Source organism: Heliangelus exortis, chromosome 6, assembly GCF_036169615.1.
Source record: "Heliangelus exortis chromosome 6, bHelExo1.hap1, whole genome shotgun sequence".
NCBI classification, from domain to species: Eukaryota; Metazoa; Chordata; class Aves; order Apodiformes; family Trochilidae; genus Heliangelus; species Heliangelus exortis.
This window is the reverse complement of record NC_092427.1, coordinates 28101483-28120394: the sequence shown is the minus strand read 5'-3', so window position 1 is coordinate 28120394 and position 18912 is coordinate 28101483. Positions and strand designations below refer to the sequence as shown.

Here is an 18912-nt window from a genome sequence, read left to right as displayed (position 1 = left end):
CACAAATTTGTCTGAATTCTCAAAGTAAACGGATGAATCACTAGATATAAAGACAATGGAGACTATCTCCATTTCAGCAGTCGATGCAGTAGCCAACAGTTTCATTTGCAGCTTCACAATCAGAAAACACAGCCCGAAGAGGACAGCTACAGGACAACAGAAGGCCAAAGCAGTTTTCTCTTGAAAGGGATGCTGAGAGACTGAAGCAGGTCTTCTATAGCACCCTAATGAACAGGACTACAATTTCAAGCTGCAATTCCCACAGCTTGAAGTAACCATTAAAGCCACTTGAGCCCTGTGGTTCATAGGGGTTTAAAAGCATGGTGAAGCCAGGAATGTATGCTGATTCACGTGTGCATGAAGTACCAGGCACAAGGAATACATAAAACCAACCTCACCTCCCAAAGCATGGCCTAACATACAGCAGGAGTAAATAAAGGAGGCAAGCAATACTTCAAATCATACACAAAATACTTAGAAGCACAGGTTGTGCTACCATTAGTGAGTACCAAATCTGTGCTGATTTAAGTTACTTATTAATTAATTTAATCTACGCAGAAAACCAAGGCTTAGGCTTGTTCACGTCTTTTTAGATATTTTTAAGGATATACACTAGTATCTTGGCATCAGGGTATGCTGTTCCAAAAAATAAAGTGAGAAGTGTGGCCGAGTGGGATGAAAACTTTAACAACAAACCAGTTATATGTTATTCAAGAGTGGAACAGGTGAAGACATGGAAAAGAAATCACAACAACAGGGACATATATTTCTAAAGACCTTTCACATTTATTCTTGCTTAAATCGAAAAACGAAAAGAATAATAGAATAATAGTAGACCTCAAATATCTTCATATTAAGACCCATTAACATGAAACATTAATATCCAAAGGTCACAGAAAGAAATTGGAAAAGTAACGAATAAAGCAATATACAAGATTTCACTTTTCTTTAGGTATCTGATGATGGAAACTTTACCACTCAACAGTAGTATATTTTATGAAACAGTAGCACTATATCAAAACAGAAAATGAAATATGTTTATGATAGAAATATAAATATTTTAATTCCAGTAAAAAATTAATAAACTCCAAAATTCTCAATTATTTAGCATAGATATCTGATCCCAAAGTAAAGTTTTACATTCTATAATATGTGAGGAGGCAAAAAAAAAGAAGACTGAAATTGTGATAACTTTTTATTGATTAAAATATTATTATAACTGTAAATTGTACCTTTTCCCAGAAACTTATGAAAAAAATAGAAGGCTGATATTTCAAATTGATTTTTTTCTTTCCGCCCAGAGTGTGTGGAGAACACTTAGGCTAAACACCACACATTTAAAATAAAGTGTTATAGAAAGGTAAGTAGAATATGTTTGGATACTAAAATTATTGTCTATTTTAGACCTTAATTTTGCATGTGTCTGATGGGACAGATTACCCAGGAAGATGAGGGAGGAGTATATACAGATGTCATAATTTCCCCAAGCATTTTAAACCTCAGTCTAGTCCTGAATGAACATTTAAAATAAAAATTCAGACCTGTTACCCAACACTGATAGTAGAGATACTTAACAAGCCTGAGATAAAATACAGTAAATTATGCTCATAAATGCTCTATACAAAAGTATTAGTCAGATTTCAAGGCTGAAAAAAGCATTTGCCAGTGACTGAATATGGGTAGCAAATGCCAGCTTTCAGATAAAAGGTTTTGACAACAGTTTCATACTCATTGAGATATTGAAGACAGTTCTAATTAATACCTTCATTGAGTTGGATTAAAGTTGAAATGTAGGTCTATGCAAAAATAAGGCAGGTCACATACTGCTATGCATGTTACTCCTTGGTTATCTCCCCTCCCCATCACATCTTCACAACTCCTCCTGTCTCGATTTCCACTATGAATTATAGATACTGTTCTGACAAAACTATTAAGAAGATGAAATAGCATCCAGGCTACTTCAATACCCTATATCTGAAACTTGAAACAAGGGAAAATATATTTATAAAAGACTCCCTGATGTGCAGGAGTTAGGTTCTGAAATGGGTTACCTCCAGTTTGAACAACCTCAATAAATCTTTATTTTGACATACTAACCACTTGCAGAGAAGTGAATGCCAAGGAAACAAATAACAGCAACTAAATTACTATTGAAAAAAGAACATTACTCACATTGCTGTCTTTGCAATTTCTGATTAAAATTCACAGTTGTCTTTTTTTATTATTATTTTTTTTTTAACTAGAAAGGAAAGACCTCACCACTACAATTCAAATCTATAAGAACAGGGAGCACATTTCAGACCTAAGAGCCTCTACTATATAAAGCAAAACTCAATCTAATCCACTAATAAGCAGATGTATTTTTTCCTCATTTACACACGGAACTGGTGTACTTCATTCGGAAAAAAGTAATTTCCTTTGAAGGCAACTGCCAATACCAACCTTTTTTTTTTTTTCCTTAAAGTAACTAAAAATTATCTACTTGAACGTGGCTGTAAGACAAGCACATTCCTTATGATACACGAATAATTTGTGTGCTTGGAGAATTTCTTACACCCTATATTTATAGTTCTGCCACATCCACCATTACACCTAACAAAATATTGGGTTTTTTCACCCTAAACCTCTAAGTTTCCACCACACTGAAAATTCAGCAGGGTGGGAACTTGCATGAAACTTGTCAATTTCACACAGCATCCTTTCCCAAGTGCACCTTTCACATACAACACATACAGCTAAAATAACTTTGATGGCACAATTAGATGCAAAGCTTGATTACCTGTGAATGTACCTCAAGGTTCCATAACTCCTGGCAGTCTACTCATTATGAGTCACCCTTCAGTGGATTAGCTCTAAATGAGCCAGATGTGCTGAAATATTTAAGTCCTTAGTTAGACCCTGGGGATTTTAGAGATACTCTCCTATCTGTAATGCACATACAGACCTTGCTAAATAGATATCCTACAGTTATGTGCACACGTTGAAGTTTCTACAAAGTGCCTTAAACATGAAGTATTCAGTCTATTGTTTGAAATTAATTGTTAGAGTCTGTGAAGGGATTTTCTCACTAGAAAGTTTATGGGTACATTGAGTTTTGGAACACATAAAAATGTGATACACTTAACTAAAAGTTCTGTTATTTCACTCAGTTTAGGCTACAAGAATAAACAAACACAAGAAAAAACAAAATTTCTAACAAATTCCTTAAAGAAATTTTTGCATCTTAAAATATTTCTGATATTAAATGAAAAACCTATGCTGCCTTCATGTGGCAGTGCTACCAAAGTCACCTAACCATAGCACCATTATGTTGCCACCGTAGCAACATTACTGCTCTTTGAGGAGATAAATTAATGCAGTATGTTTTTTACTCATGCAGCACTATCCCACTTTCTGACTACAATAAAATTATAAGTTGCACTTAGTTGAACAAAAGGCATAACTTCATTCCATTTCAAAGTTAATTACAAGACAGCCAAGTAAACTAGGTATAAGCAAATGAAGAGCAAAACCAAGAAAAAGCAAAAGGTTATTCACTGTGCAACTCTATGAATTGGATTATTGGTGCTGCTATGAGTTAAGATCTTACAGACAGTCTGCTAACAAATGGGGCTTCTGCATTTGATCTTCCTATTTTAACATCAAAGTACCCTTAGCAACAGCAGACCTGATAATGCAAGACAGTCATCTGTTTCAGTTTCAAATGCCTTTTTAATACTGTGATGGATTGGGAATCATACATATTACTTCCTGTTAAACATCTGTTGAAATCATGTAATTCTGTACTTGGTCAGAAACATGTTCTCTCCACTTACTCATGAACAAATAACCTACCCACAGCCATGGATTTTTTTATATATTTTTTAGAGGACAATTTCAATCGTGGCTACGCAGCACCATAACTACACCATATCAAAAGACTTATTGCATTACACAAAAAAAAGTAAAAATACAACAACCCCCAAACCTTTAGTCAAACGATTATAGTGTCTATTGTATTCACACTTCTAAGAAAATATTCAAGATGCTGATGAAAAAGCTTGCAATCTCATTTCAAAATACGATCTATTCAGTTTTCAGATGGTTCTTAACATATTAGGACTTTCAGCAGAAAGCTCTTTTTTTGACTGACTAAGATACTCCTCTGGTTACCAGGTGTATGAATCTAGCTCCAACACCCAAGACAGGTGCTCATTTACTTGTAGTTAATATCTGCTCTATCTAAAAATGAAAGTGCATCTTCCATTTTGGTCAAGGTATTCACAGATTTTTTTTTTTTTTTTTTGACAAAAAAGTAAACTAAAATAAAGGTACTTTAATTAACATAGTGGAGGGCAACTGCACACTTCTTGATGACTTGGAGAAGGGAAGTATTTTTTTTTATATACACACTGCAATTTAATATCTGTAAATAAACCTTAATGTTCTAAAATTTAGGCAAGACATCTAGAGGATTAAATATAGCCTGAGGCTTTGCTGAAATTACATGCACATTATATACAATACTGAAATAGGATTGCAACTGTGATTTTCAACAGAACTGACTGTTGATATGATCTGAATTTCCTTTGTGTTATGAAAAACATAATAAAGCATTACCAGATGAGTATTTGCTAGCTAATGTACATGCACTGCATACACACAGAGACATATTTCATCTCCAAATGTATTTTGAAAATATTCCATATTTTTTATATGATTTAACATAGCAATCTCAGTGCTGCATAAAAATACCTCATCAGCTAGATCCCAATGCATACATATAAGCTCCAAGCCTCACTACCCTCTCCAAACTCAAATTCAAGTCTACTTTTAAACAAAATTCTCTCCACTGATTCTCTTCATCTAGGGACCTCCTGTGAAACAATGCTACTGCCAATAAAAGTAAAAACCAGTCAATTGTAGCCAGAACTGAACATGCAAGAGGGGATTTTTCCTTTTCTGCCAAACAGGTAGCTGAACTTATTGCTTATCAGAATGGAAACCTTCCTGGGAAGCCTGAGTTAAGTGAAGTGAATCCAGCAAGTCTCAAAAGGTGAAGAGTTTAGATGCTTAGCTACAAATTCCGTAGAACTTGCACATCAGCTGGTGCCCACTAAAAGCTTCAGCTCACATATGCCATGGCCTTACTTTCCACAACAGCTTTTGCTGACTCCTGTTCAAATGTCCTTTCAGAATATCAGCTGTTAATGCCAACAAATTGTGGACTTCAACAGAAGCACAGGTATTTTCACCTTATTTTTTTCTCCAGCCTCTACACTTTAGAATAGCCACTAAAAGAAACTACAGGATCAACTTTTATGAGACTATCTCAGAACTTTGTTTTCATTCATGTTATAGAGGCTGAATTTCTGCATGCTTCAGCTGAAAAGTGAAAGGTAATTTTTCAACTACTTTCAGTCTGGAAGCTAATGAAATCAGTTCTTCTGGTGATAAAGGTTAACTAAGCTCTTCTATACTTTTCTCCTCTTCTTACATAGAAAGATTTTTAACCCTTCAATTTTGAGTGAACGATGTGGCAAAATCATTTTACAGAAAAAAAATACTTTTGGAAGTATTTTCAGCACCATCTGCTCTGTTATTTAACCTACTGCTTTAAAATAAAGAACTGTAGTATTTTCTTAGGTCTGCACTGCTACAGAGTAATTCTGAGATTTGCAATAATTTTCTTGCAGGCAAGTTGTTTTATTCCATACCCATACACTTTTAGTCACTTTTCCCAAAGGAAACCACAAACACATCCTAACTTAAGTCCAATTTTTTTTTTTTTTTTTTTTTTTTTTGATTAAAAGCAAAATCTCATTTAGCAGAATTTATTTTTCAGTAACACATGAAATCAAAAGTCATTTTCTACGAAGACAACAGTGTCCAAACAAGTTTGAAAACTTGAACAACTTTCCAGGTGAAGCAGACAAGGGAAAATTGTAGTACCAAGTCATGGAGGAATTTGTGCTTCTGGAACTTGAGGTAAGTTACAACACAGAGAAAAATGAACATATAAACTGTTCATAATTAATAAAGTTAGATTTATGTTGAATACATTAATTTTATACAAGTAATTTGATTTCCTTGCTTTTTTTAAAGTGCCACAATAAAAAGATAAACAGGAAAGAACAGAAAGGACCATCATCATAGTGCTAAAAATACAAGTTTGACACAATTAAAGCAGTAACTAAGCAAGGAAATAAAGTTCATTATTGACTAGACAGTGTTTCTGTAAGGAAAAACCTTATGTAAATATTTGTGCCACAAAAGCTGTGAGGGACATTATCTTCATTTGCATTTCCCCTATCACCTTCCCTGCAAGAAAACAACACACCTAATTTATGGTGCCACTTCCATGGAAGTATTGGCAGTTAGCACTTCAAGAGAATTTTGCAGCAAAGGAAAAAAGGGGCCTTAAGGGGTTCCAGGAAGACTTGAACTGCAGCATCACCAATCATGATTCTGGCTTCTGTGCAACACAGTGTTAGCTAACTCCCCAGGCAGGAGGGATAGCCAATAGATAACAATCCTTCTCATATCCAGGGAAAAAATTATTTATTTAATATTTCTAAACTAAGTAAGGAATCTCATGGTAACAAAAATTCTAACAAAACCACAATGAGCAGCATGGTAATGACACTTTTCATACTGGATGTTTAAAATGCAACAAATTCAGGCCAATGGACCCCTCTCCTCTGAATCCTTATAGTAAGAGAGCAGTAGAAGTGACTTTAAGAGAAGACTACCTGCTGGCCTGGACCTTCTGCTAACTTCTCCCAAGTAGTTTTTCTTTAGAAATTAAAATAAAAGCATAGGTAGGGCCTGTTTTTCTCTTATCAGGTAGAATGGACCTGCATTCTAAGCATACAAAAGCAAAAAGTTCTCTCTGATATACTTTAGTTAAATTTCAAACACACTGGAAATGTATTCAGACAACTTCCCAGGCAAGTAACATGAAATTATGGATTAGTAAAACACTGTTCATATCATCAAGGAGTTTAGTAATGGTATCTGAACCAACTAATATAACCTCTTTGACCACAACACAAAGACTGATTTGCTAGTATTCCTTTATTCAGTTCTCAAACATTTAGCATCTACCCCCCTCTGATTTTGGTAGCAATGAATTTACTGGTTTTGAGCAACCAGAAGAGAAGGAACTGCAGGGAAATAAGCACTTTAAAATGTATCATCTTTGCCAGGCACTGGATTTCATTTAAAAAAATAATTTAAAAAATACTGAAGCACAGAATAGAAAAACAGAGAAGTATCTTTCCTCTCAGCAGCCAGAAAACATCACTGATTGTCCTTTTTGACCATAAAAATAATATCTCTAGGTTGATTTCCATAAGATTATCAGCTCTCGCTTGTTTCTACCCCAGCAGAATACCAACTAGCTTCAGAGCTACCAACACACACACTTAGCAAAATTCTACTGACATTATTATTATTATTATTATTATTATTAAACAAAAAAATTAAGTCATCACAAATAATCAGTCACTGAATTGTAAATAATCCTTCAGGAGATCTATATTATATCATTCCTTCCAAACCACTAAACAGTTCTGACTTCCAAAAGCAATCCTTGGACCGATATCAATATTGGCTTATTTTTTAAACTATGCATACATGAAGGCAAAATTAGGAAAAAAATGATTTTGCGAAAATCAGCATTAGAGAAACCATTTTTCACATTCATTTAACACAAAATTGTCACAAGTGCATAATTTCAAACAAAAATGTAATTTACCTATAACTACATCATGGCCATCAACCAGGCCTGCAGAGAACAGCTCCTGAGAAACGCCATCTGCTGTGTCTGTCCAAAAGGTGAAATGAATAAGAGTGAGAGTTCACAAAAACAATAAAAAGTATCAGTCATCCAATGCAATTTTCCAAAATATATTTTAGTTCCAAAATACCCATGGAAACAGGCTTGAATTCAAAATTATCTTTAATTAGGAAGAAAAAAGATAATTATCTTATCAGCCTCTGCAAAACAAATCACAAGGGGATGATTTGACTCACTGCAAACCCTCTACAGACCTTTTCTGGCCACTAGCATTTCTCCTCTATTATCTAATACCATTCTCATACACAGTTTACAAGTTCAGTATCTTCACTATCAAGAAAATAGATATTTTGGTGGTGTTTTCATTGTTTTCTTTATCCCTTCCATTGTTCTGCATTTCTACAGAAGTACTATGCAGGCTTTCTGGTTTGTTACAAGTGGGGTAAAGTAGTTACATAAACAGTCATTATTTTGAGTTCTAGTCTTAAATTATCTTTTAAGTACTGTAATTCAGGAAATTCAGAGGTTTGGATCAATTTTGCACAAACTGCTATACCCAAGTGGGTTAATTCCTAAGTCTCTGTGACTAATATCTGCTACTAGATAACGACTTTATAAGGCTTAGAGGTAAGTAGGAAAAAGCAGGAACAAGCCTAAATTCTACCTAAATCTCAATTACACTATGGACTCAACACCAAATACCTGTATGGAGCACAAGCTTTCAGGCAGTGACACAACTCTATCATCTCTTCAACAAACACAGACAGATGTAGAGCTGAGCTAGCTGCAACTTCTGGAGAGCTCTAAATATGAGACTGACAGCCACCTTCTGGCTGCCTCGAGTGACTACTACAGTCATAGTGTACTTTACTATGCAGTATCATCCATGTTTTGAACAAGTTAGAATTCTCAAATGCTTTATGCACCTGTTTAAGAGATATTTAAGTAATTTTTTTGACAAGTGGCTAAACCAGAATGTTCTGTGCCCAGTTAATAAGAGATATCTTTCATTATTACCCATTCAATGAGAAATGCAGGCAGACAACAGGGAGTACATCCATGCACAGGCTCCTGCCCATGAAGGACATGATGATTTACAGGAAAAGAGAGAACTCTTCCAATATGGATTAATTTTTATGTGGAAGCTCTTGGAAGGCTACTCAAAATACATGAACTTCTAAATAATATGAAATGTGCTCATAGCTCAAAGGGTTGTTATTTAACAAGGATGATACCTTCTTACTCAATGTATCAACCTCTTGGGGGGTTTTATGCCAGTAATACTTGTTTTTCATACAAAATGAAGTTTTATGAGTTCTTACAACATTTAGCACTGGAAAGTCAAACCAGTTCTACAAGCACGAAGTAGAGTTTCAGGTTTCAACTCCACAATTTCTTTCTGGTTATTATACCTAAACTAGAAATACAACTCAACTTACAGTCGAAGACAGCATTTGAAAAATGGTGTGCACTTCATACTTGTTAACACAACTACTTATTTTAGTACAAAGCGGAGAGAAACTTAATTACCACCATCACCACATATGCCTTCTATAGATACTATATTCTGTTTCCCACAATGTTTTCCAAACGTGAAAATGGAAATGCCAGAGTCATAAATATAGCTATGCTAGATCTTATGTACCACATAGATCATTTTATAAAGGCATTAAATTAATAAAGTATACTGTGGATCAAGTCTTCTAATACATAAAACTATATATAGTATATACAACAACATAATACTATATACAACAATATATACTATATATATACACTGTGCAACCTTGCCACTAGAATTTGCGTATATCTACTATTCTTATTCAAGCAGAGTTCAATATAAAGCTCAGCACAGCAGGAAACATTACAGAGAGGTAGTCTGTATTAACAGTAAGCAGTAATCACTTCTGAAATACCTTTTTGAGCAATAATAGAAGAATTCAATTGAAGGAGCCTTACCTCTGCCTGGAGTAAACTCAAACCGTATGTCATTAAGCTCTTTCCTGGAGTTCCTGAAAAACATTCCATGCACACATTGAAATGTAACAAAGAACTGAACAACCATACAGTTCCCACACCCAAAGAATATCTATTGCATTGACAGATGCATTTTTGTAGTGTGGATTTTTTCAACTTGAAAAAACACTGCTCTCCCAAAGCACACAGACAAGAGAGACTCAACTGCATTATCATGGCAGTATTTTGGGGAAAACTAACAGAAGGATATGCTTTAGCTGAAAAACAACTTCAGTAAACTTAAGGATAAAATAAGGTCCTCTGATAAGTGTTTTCCTTTTCACCTTCAAAAGACACTCTGCCATGCTGACTCTTCTAGTTCAAAATAGTCTGAATTGTATGTATTACCCCTTCTCCTCCAAAGAGGAACAAAATGCTAACTTGGACTTGATTACATGTATGCAGAGATGCTCCTTTGAGAGACAAAGTATCTAGCAAACATTAAATGCCTGAAAATCCCTGAGTCAAAATGAGGAACTTCTTTCACTGACAATCACTGTCTCAGCAGTGGGGTTTCATCTACACATTAAATAAGCAAAATGTGAGAGTCAAAGGTTTGCCACAAATAGTGCTTTAACCAGTTCAATGTATGACACAGTCACAAGGGACTTAATACCTGTGATAAGAATTCCTTTACAGTCTCATACTGTGCTCCAAACCTCCATTCCTTCCTTGCATGTTCCCAGCTTCAGTTTTAGTTAATAATTTCTACCATCAATAAAGAATTAGCCTCTTTGTAAAATAGATGTCCATCTCATTTTTGGAAATGGCAAACCCACTGAGCATAGGGATAACTTAATTGCTGTAGCACACTCTTTTTCCAATGAATAGCTCAATCCATTTGAAAAACTAATAGAATGTTTTTTTTTTGCAGTCCATTATTCTTCTCCTCAGCAAGGAAACTGTATGCAAGCCCATATTTCAGCATATCAGTCCATGAAGTCTTGCTGTGGGAAAATTACATCCAATACATGGGCATACTCAGCTGTGTCTTACAGCCATTATCACTTGCTAAATACTTAGAAAAATATTACAAAGTCAAAAAACAGCAACACACAGGAATACAAAACCTAACATGATTTGCAACACAGACAAAAGCAAAATATCAAACCCTGAAAAATAAGTGTGCCCCTTGCAGGGCTTAATATGAAAACCACTCATTTACTGAATGTTTCAAATATTTACTGAATGCTTCAAAGGTGAAGGCATATCAAGACCCCAAGATTCTATTCTAAACAATGGGAGTTTAAGATCCCCAATAAAAAGCTGCAGATAATGCACCTAGCCAGGTACAGATTTACAAGGCTCATTTACTTCTATTGTAGAAATCTTCTGACATTAGATGGAATATTGCATTGTCTATTTTTATTGAACAGAGAACTGGTATGAATCACAGTTCTTCTCCCTCGGTTTTCCCCCCTCCTTTTGCCTAGAAAAACCTGGATGGCTTTCCCTAAGGTAAGTGTAAGAGTGCAAAACCTATCTAGAAACTAATACATTATGCTCTCAGATTGCATCTTCCATAGATCTCCTCTAAGTAGAATATCCACCATATAAAAAGGCCCTAAATAATTATGAACTGTCATGAAAATTACTATCTTTACAAAAGCTTGATACAGCTATATGAAAAGAGCAGCTCCACCTGATATACCCTTTTCTTAAGCAGGATGCAAAAGGGATATGGTTTACTTTGGCTCCAAATGGCAAAATGTCCCAAACAGAAAGGTAATGAGTCAAATCTGCTCACTTAAGTGAAGGTGGAAATTCAAGGAAGGATGGTATTTATTCAGCCATCCAACTTTGCTATCTGGAATTGTTACACTCTGAACCATTTGGAACTTACTACACTGCTGCCATCTCTTTAATGGTACACTACCATTCAGGAAAGCAAAACAAAGGAAGTTTGGCAAAATTAATTTTCTAGAAGACTGTAAGTGCTTTTGCTTGCAGTTCCATTACCTTCCAGACATGTATTGATTTCCATAAATTATTTATTCCATTATATATTCCAACAAATAGAAGATGCACTCAAGTTCTCTAAAAGCACTCATGCTCTTCTCCAGTCTTCAGACTCTGGCTCTAGTTAGTGTCACTGCTACTGCAAATTAGTTTGCTAGTTCCCTTGATACATTTTGGTGACAATTGTTTGGATTCATTGATTTATTTTTAGGCAGAGTTTCCAAGCAGTGTTTTATTTGTTCCATTGGAGTTCACTTCTTACTTACAGCCATTACACTCTTATGCAGCAGCACACACGTACTTTATTTCTGCTAAATAGAAATAGGATTTGAAGAAAAGCACTTAGTATCTTTGTGACTGATAATTTTATCTTCATCAACTCATAATGATCCGTAGTTTTTCTAATGCATTTGTGATAAAAGTTATTTCTATTTTAAAATGCAAGCTCAGACTTTTTAGTCATCTCTTTTAATACCTCTTATTTGCTTCTTGTGCTGTGCCATTACAGACTAATATACCTTGATTATCATGGATAAAAACAGCCCATGTCCTTTAAAAAAGCAGTAAATTTTAAATACTTTTGTGCATTTTAGCACACAGCACTTTATTAATTTCCTGCAGGATGTTCTTCATTATACCATCACCTCCAAAAGGAGAAATTGCACAGAACTGCTTTGAATAAGGGTATCAGTAAAGCACACCACACTGAGATTTTGGCAGCCATCTTTTCTTGCAAAGTAATTTCACAATTTAAAATTCTACAATTCATAAAAGCATATTTTTGCAAATCTTTATTATTATTTTGTTTCTGTTGGGACCACTTAATGTTCACACTTCAGACTGCTTGCTCTGTTTTTCTAGGGAATAACACGTCCTCAACCAGAAAAATCACATGGGCTAATTAACTTCAGCACTTAGTGCCCCAAACTTTAGCCACTATTTCTTATGCTACAAATTACAGCATCTTCCATATAGCCCTTTGGGAGAGTATGTATTTCTGGATGAGATTCATCTAGCCATAGCTATGTAACGCTATATTCTTCCTTCCCAAAATAAGAAAAAAATCTCAAGGTAAGCCAAAAGAGGGGTAAATTCATGCATGTAAGTGCACACTTCTGTCTGCATTGCTCGTTGAATTTTCAGACTTCAGCCACTCAATTGTCACACGAGGTTTACAAAGTTGTACATATGGAGATCTGTGTACAGAGCTGAGTGTCCAAGAATGCAGTGCATAACAAAATGGTAATCAACAAACCTGACTTGTGAACTAGTACAGAGTACATGTACATTGCATAGAAACTGCACCATTTATGGCTTTTGATTAGTTACACCAGAAGCAAGATTCCCTAATCTTGTTCATTCTCTTCTTTCAGATGGAGTTAGAAACCATAAAACACAGGCACTTTCCCATCACCACCTATCATGCAGACAGTGAGCACTGTCTAGATGACATTGCAGCACTACAGAAATCCATGCTTTCAATCAGTGGTCACTTACTTCTGCTAGTATTTCACAAATACATTTCCCTCCCTTATTTTTTTTTCTATTTTGTTAAGCAAATGCTACTATTTAATTCAAATTGTAGTCATTGTTTTGCATCCCTCCAATGGAAAACTACCGGAGGTTCTCATCATCCCCATTCTTGTCATCTTGCATATGTAAAAACTCACTGCTCTACATCAACATTATCTTGGCTACTAAATAGTCTTTTAATTAGTATATAATTTTACTGTATTAAGGTTATCCAGTCCTAACAAGACACAGCAACATTGTTCTCTACTGTTTCTATGGACTGTCAAGTGAAAGCAGCAAAAGACTGAGTTCTCTTGGACCAATGAATGTTCACTCTTTTTAGCCCATTTCCTCACCACTTAACCTAGGACTCCAACATACAGATGCTGCAGCTCTGCCCTGACGCACATTCTACCTTCTCTTCCTATTATTTTTCCCTATTTCTGCATGACTAAGATTAAATATATATTTAAATACATATATATGAAAGAAGGGATATATATCCATCTCTACATATGACTTATTTCCATGCATACAGATAGACAGATGTATTTATTTTCCTTCTTTCATCTTCTTTTTCCTGAGCTCCAGTGGAACCCAAGGAGAAGTACATGAAAACATATTAAGAAGAAAAATAAACACAACGAAAACCCCAGAGTTATGCTTCATGGTATGGTCAACAAAATAGAAGCTGTGCCCATGTGCACAGGCAGCTAAGAGGGCAAAACTCCTCCACAATTTGTTGCCTTTCACAGGGGACACTCGGTGCACTTTGAAGTTCTGAGCAGTATTGCAAGAGAGCATTCTCAGAAGTCAAAAGAGTTCTAATTTCTTCTATCCACATTTAAGATCACAACTAGTTATAATTCAGCCACAGAACAGATTGACATGTTAAAAAAAAATCTATATAAGGTGTGCACTCCTTAAATTGAATGGTTTGGCCACAGCTAGTTTTGTCAGACCCTAACAATTCCAGGTACTGGAAGAGACAACAGCAGAGTTTTTATTTAGCTTTACCAAATGTTATTCAAATACAAAAGCTCATTGTCCTTATCACAGTAACTTGTCACCAATTTATCACTTTCTTGTGCTTAAGGCATAATGTACAAGCTAAACACGGTTCCCTCTGTAACCTAGCTTTTATAGCATTACTTTCTTCCAAAGTGTTTATTTTCAGTCAGTATCTTGTGTATCACACATGGAGAAAGCTGGTCACAATAACAATAAAAGAGATGGAGAAAGCACCACTCCATGAAAATAACAACAGTGAGTCATTTTTTTCTTGATGGATAATAATTTACTGATTTCTTTTTTGTTGTTTTGTTTTGTTTCATTTTTCAACAGCAGAATTTACTTTGTGGCAAGCTATAGAGCTCAGTTCAAGGAAAATCCGGAAACCCTTTTTGAGTACTGTATATCAAACACCTGTACTGAAGATATGTAGTCCCTATTTCAAATCTCAGTTTTGATTAATTAAAACTTTGCTTCAACTATATTTGCAGAACACGGTTAATATACACAAAACAGTGAAATGCAAATTGGAACTTTAGTTTCCATACTGCAAAGAAGACGTGGGGTTAGAATCTTTGGAAGATGATATATCCATGGGGCCTAAATTCGAGGTTTGGGCTGGTATCTAAATCTTCTGTCCCTTTACTTTCCTTGCCTTGCAATTTTCTTATCCTTCAGCTATCTGAAGGGATAGAATTTATCCCTTCAGCTAGGTCAAGGAAAGGAAGAACCAGCTCCTACCCCCACAAAAATCACACCTCACTTCTTTCCCATTCCCTTCTGCCAACCTGTTTTTTTTTTCTTCTGAAGCTGTGGTACCTTGCACATTGCAGAAGCAAAGCAGTAATAAGAGGAAGTCTGTTTATTAAAGTAGTTTTGTGATTCAGAACTTTAAAGCTCCTGTGGGATCACAAACACAACAGAAGAGTGCATTTTCTATAAAGAAGCATTAGCCTCCTGAGGATTCACCACGTTTATGTAAATCCCTTTCTCTCTAAACACTTCCATGCTCAGTTGCCATTTACTAAGCATTACCCAGGCTCCCCTGTTACACAGTCATACTATCAAGAGTAGATCATGTTTGTTCAGTGTTGTAGAAAGAGATGATCCTTCTCAACTTATTTTTTATGACTTCAGATCAATCCTAGATAAAACGGAAGTGCATTTTGGTTAACCTTTGGTAGGAGCATGTAGAATCCCCAAAAGAATAATTGTCTCAAAAGAGCAGCCCTGACAAAATGGACATTGTGCTCAGGTGGAGGCCTCATTCATAACCCATCTGGACACTGTTTCTAGAGGAGAGCCCCTCATTTGGGTAACCTCCCTGATAAACAGGGCCTTGGTCTTGCAAGAGCAGTCCCTGCTTCAGTGGTTGTCCCGATAAGCTAAAAAGGGGAGCTCTGTTTGGTGGCCACCCTGACAGGCAGGACACTGTCCATAGTTGACATAGATGTCCATGGGCCAAAAACTTTTGCAAAATTAGCTTTATGATAAACAGACTTCACCAGCAAAGGTTGCTCATATGTCAAGTTCCTGTCTCATCTGTGTCCCCGTGCACCTCTTGTGGCCATCCACTTGGGGTGTGAAACAGGATAAATGAAATTAGTGCAGTTAAAATTTTGCCTCCCCCTCAAAAATACCAGAAATCACAAGCCCAGCAACCATAACCTGACTGCTTTACAGAGACACAATAGGGTCCCAGAAACACTCCTACCAGTGCTAAGTGGGAACAAGCAGACAAACCATACAAAATTAGTTTAAATTATTTCAACCCCCAGAAAGCTACTATGTCAACACATTCACAGGCAACTCTAAAGTAGGCAGATGAAGATGAAACAGTGTGGCTGGTCAAGGTAAATGCAGTCTCTTTAAATCTATTGGAAAAACATCTAATTAGAATTAAATTTTGAATTATCAAAATTTAAGCCCTATCACAGCTGACCATTAATATACATGCCATTAATAATACAAATAATACATCTAACACTAAGGTTAATTCAAGATTTAAATTATTTACTTTAGCATAAGGGAGATAAGAGGCTGTGTTTGGCTTTTGTTTTTGTTTTTTTTAATAATACAATAAAAAGTCAGAATGAAATTTAAAAAAAAACCCAAAAACCTAAATGATTTAAAAAATTCAGTATCAGCATCAGCCTCAAATTCAACTTCCATAATTTACAACCACAGCTCTGCAGGTTAAACACCTAGTTCCTTGCCATCTAAATATTCAGACATGCAAATCTTTCTGATAACCAAAATGTAATAAGCAGAAACAACATATTGATTCCTTGGCTCAATAATTATCTATTTTACATACAAAATTTGTTTTGATAAACAAATATACTGGTTCTCTATTGAATAAGGGATGGCATAGCACTTGTACGCAGGATTATTTAGATCGTAATTAAAAAATTAAAATTTAAATGTTGAATTTAATTTCAATAGAAATACAGCAAGGCAGAAAAACAGCCTTAAGTAATGAATAAGAAATGCATAATTTACCATTTTTAAGGAGCAAGTTTTGAAGGAAATAATAGAGGTAGAAATGGAAAGCATGATTAGAATCAATAGTTCAATCAAGTAAGCACTCCTGCTTACTGATTTCAGTCATGATTTAATCATGATTAAACAGATTATTTAAATGAAGTCTCCACACTGTGAAAATAAAATTCAGTTCAGTTAGCATGTCCCCACACCTCCCTGATTCCCAGGGCAAAGCACTAGAGGTGACTGCAAAATAAAACATATGACTGTGCTCAATATTGTAATTACAGGTACATTTATTCCAAAAATTTTACAAATGGTCTTGTTTATCATGTTTGTTACTGGATCGATTCCCAGTCTATACAGAAATTCTGTCACTTTCCAATTGTAAATCTACCACACAGTTGAGTTTATTTAATGACAAAAGCTACAAACTTGCTGGATAATAAAAGCCATTCTAAGTAGCAAAAATTATGAGAAATACGTTGGTGAAGGATATATATCAATCCCACTTCTTACAAAAGAGAATGGAATTAAAGAATTTTTCAAATATTAAAAAAAAAACAACAAAAGAAAACCAAAAAATACTTGAGAGCTCTGCATTATGGTACAGAGCCAGTTACCAAGCTCATTCAATCTCTAGCCAGAACAAATTTTGGGGTTTGATTGTCTATAGGGTTTTTCCCTCCTAAAAATCTATGCCTCATAATCAAAAATTAACAACATAAGAGTAGCTCTACTGGGTATCTCCAGCCAAGTACATTTTTTCTGTAACTTTACTTGTTATTAGTTTTTTTTTAAATTTTAATTTTTATTTTTTAGAGGACAAAAAAGCAGGCCTACATGAAAACAAGGAGATTAGCATTTGAGCTTCAGCTCAGACCAGTGAGTGATAACTCATCATCTCTGTTATGGCATGTAGAGCAAATCAGGAAATCCCAATTTCACTGAAGTTCTAACAACTCTCCTGCTGTAGCACGGCACACTGGCTACTCCTTGGACTTGTCATTCTGAAATATATCTCTGCCTAGATCCCCAGGAGACACATTCCTCAAAAAGGAACAAATGACACAGTTTAAAAATGTAATAAAGCAGCTACATTATCTGAAGAAATGCTTTTATAAGAAATACAGACACACACAAATGTTTCTCTGTAAATTCTTTGATCAGAGTGCCATTACATACAATTCTACCTTAGCATTTTCTCTACACACTAGTTTAAATAAGATATGCAATAATATAACTATTTGCCAGTGCATCTCCATTTGCCCCTTTTGTTCTTCTATAGACTTAATTCAACTAGTGCAGAGGAGCTGTATCACATTAGGTCCTGGGACATTCCGTATTACCATCAGTAAATTATCTTCCTGTCCTAGGAGCTAATTTAACCTTCCTAGATTGCTTCTGATAATTTGCAATTCTTAACTATTAAGCATTAACAAGTCTCCTAATTTAACATGATATGTCTCTGTTATTAATCTAAATAAGTTAAACCCTCTGACAGTGACCTTCCTAAATCTATAACAGCAACAACTTGGTGGTTAGACTGGAAATTTAAAATCAAATGTGCTTACTCCTTCTCATCCCCTTTCCCAATTGATATGAACAGCCCAGTCAGAGGACTGCATCACAGACAATTGCCTTAAAACTCTTTTTGAAGAATTCCTGCCAAGAAACTTGGTGTGTGCAGTCTCACAGGTAAAAATCTGGATTACAGATTTCATTCCTTCACATTGCCAAATTCCTCTGTGAGGCTGAGGATACAGAAGCATCAGCATTTCACCATAATGATCACACAGCATGGGTCATAGTTATAAGCCATGGCAACAGATCAAGCAGCAACTGAGAACCAGGATTTTCAGTTCATTGCAAAATTCAAGAACAGTCTCCTAATTAAAACTGAGCATTAAAAACCTAATGGTATGTATTAAGTATTTAATACTAGAGCCTTTCAAAAATGTTGCATGGAATTACCTAAAACACACTGTTGCTAATTCTACTTCTGGGGCAATCTACTCCAAGACAAAGCATCAAAAAAGGTAGAAAATAAATTGGAAATTGTGTCTCTAACTGAAGAAGCAACTCTGACAGTAGACATTATTTTTACAAGTTATTCCCACTGAGAAAACTGTGAAAACAAGAAGGCATTA

The 18912-nt window shown here is 35.3% G+C and overlaps 1 protein-coding gene across 3 annotated transcripts in view; it reads right to left on the bottom strand.

Moving 5' to 3' along the window:
• The window catches only part of STK39 (serine/threonine kinase 39), an 89395-nt gene that overhangs the window by 11845 nt on the left and 58638 nt on the right, over positions 1 to 18912 (bottom strand). For 2 of the 3 annotated variants that reach the window (XM_071747450.1, XM_071747451.1), the window contains exons 14-15: positions 9740 to 9792; positions 7739 to 7807 (exon numbers count right to left, since the gene is read on the bottom strand). In XM_071747450.1, the coding sequence (XP_071603551.1) occupies positions 7739 to 7807; positions 9740 to 9792 (122 nt within the window). Of the gene's footprint in view, positions 1 to 2779; positions 2871 to 7738; positions 7808 to 9739; positions 9793 to 18912 lie in introns of all 3 variants that reach the window. The other variant, XR_011726562.1, reaches the window with a different exon arrangement.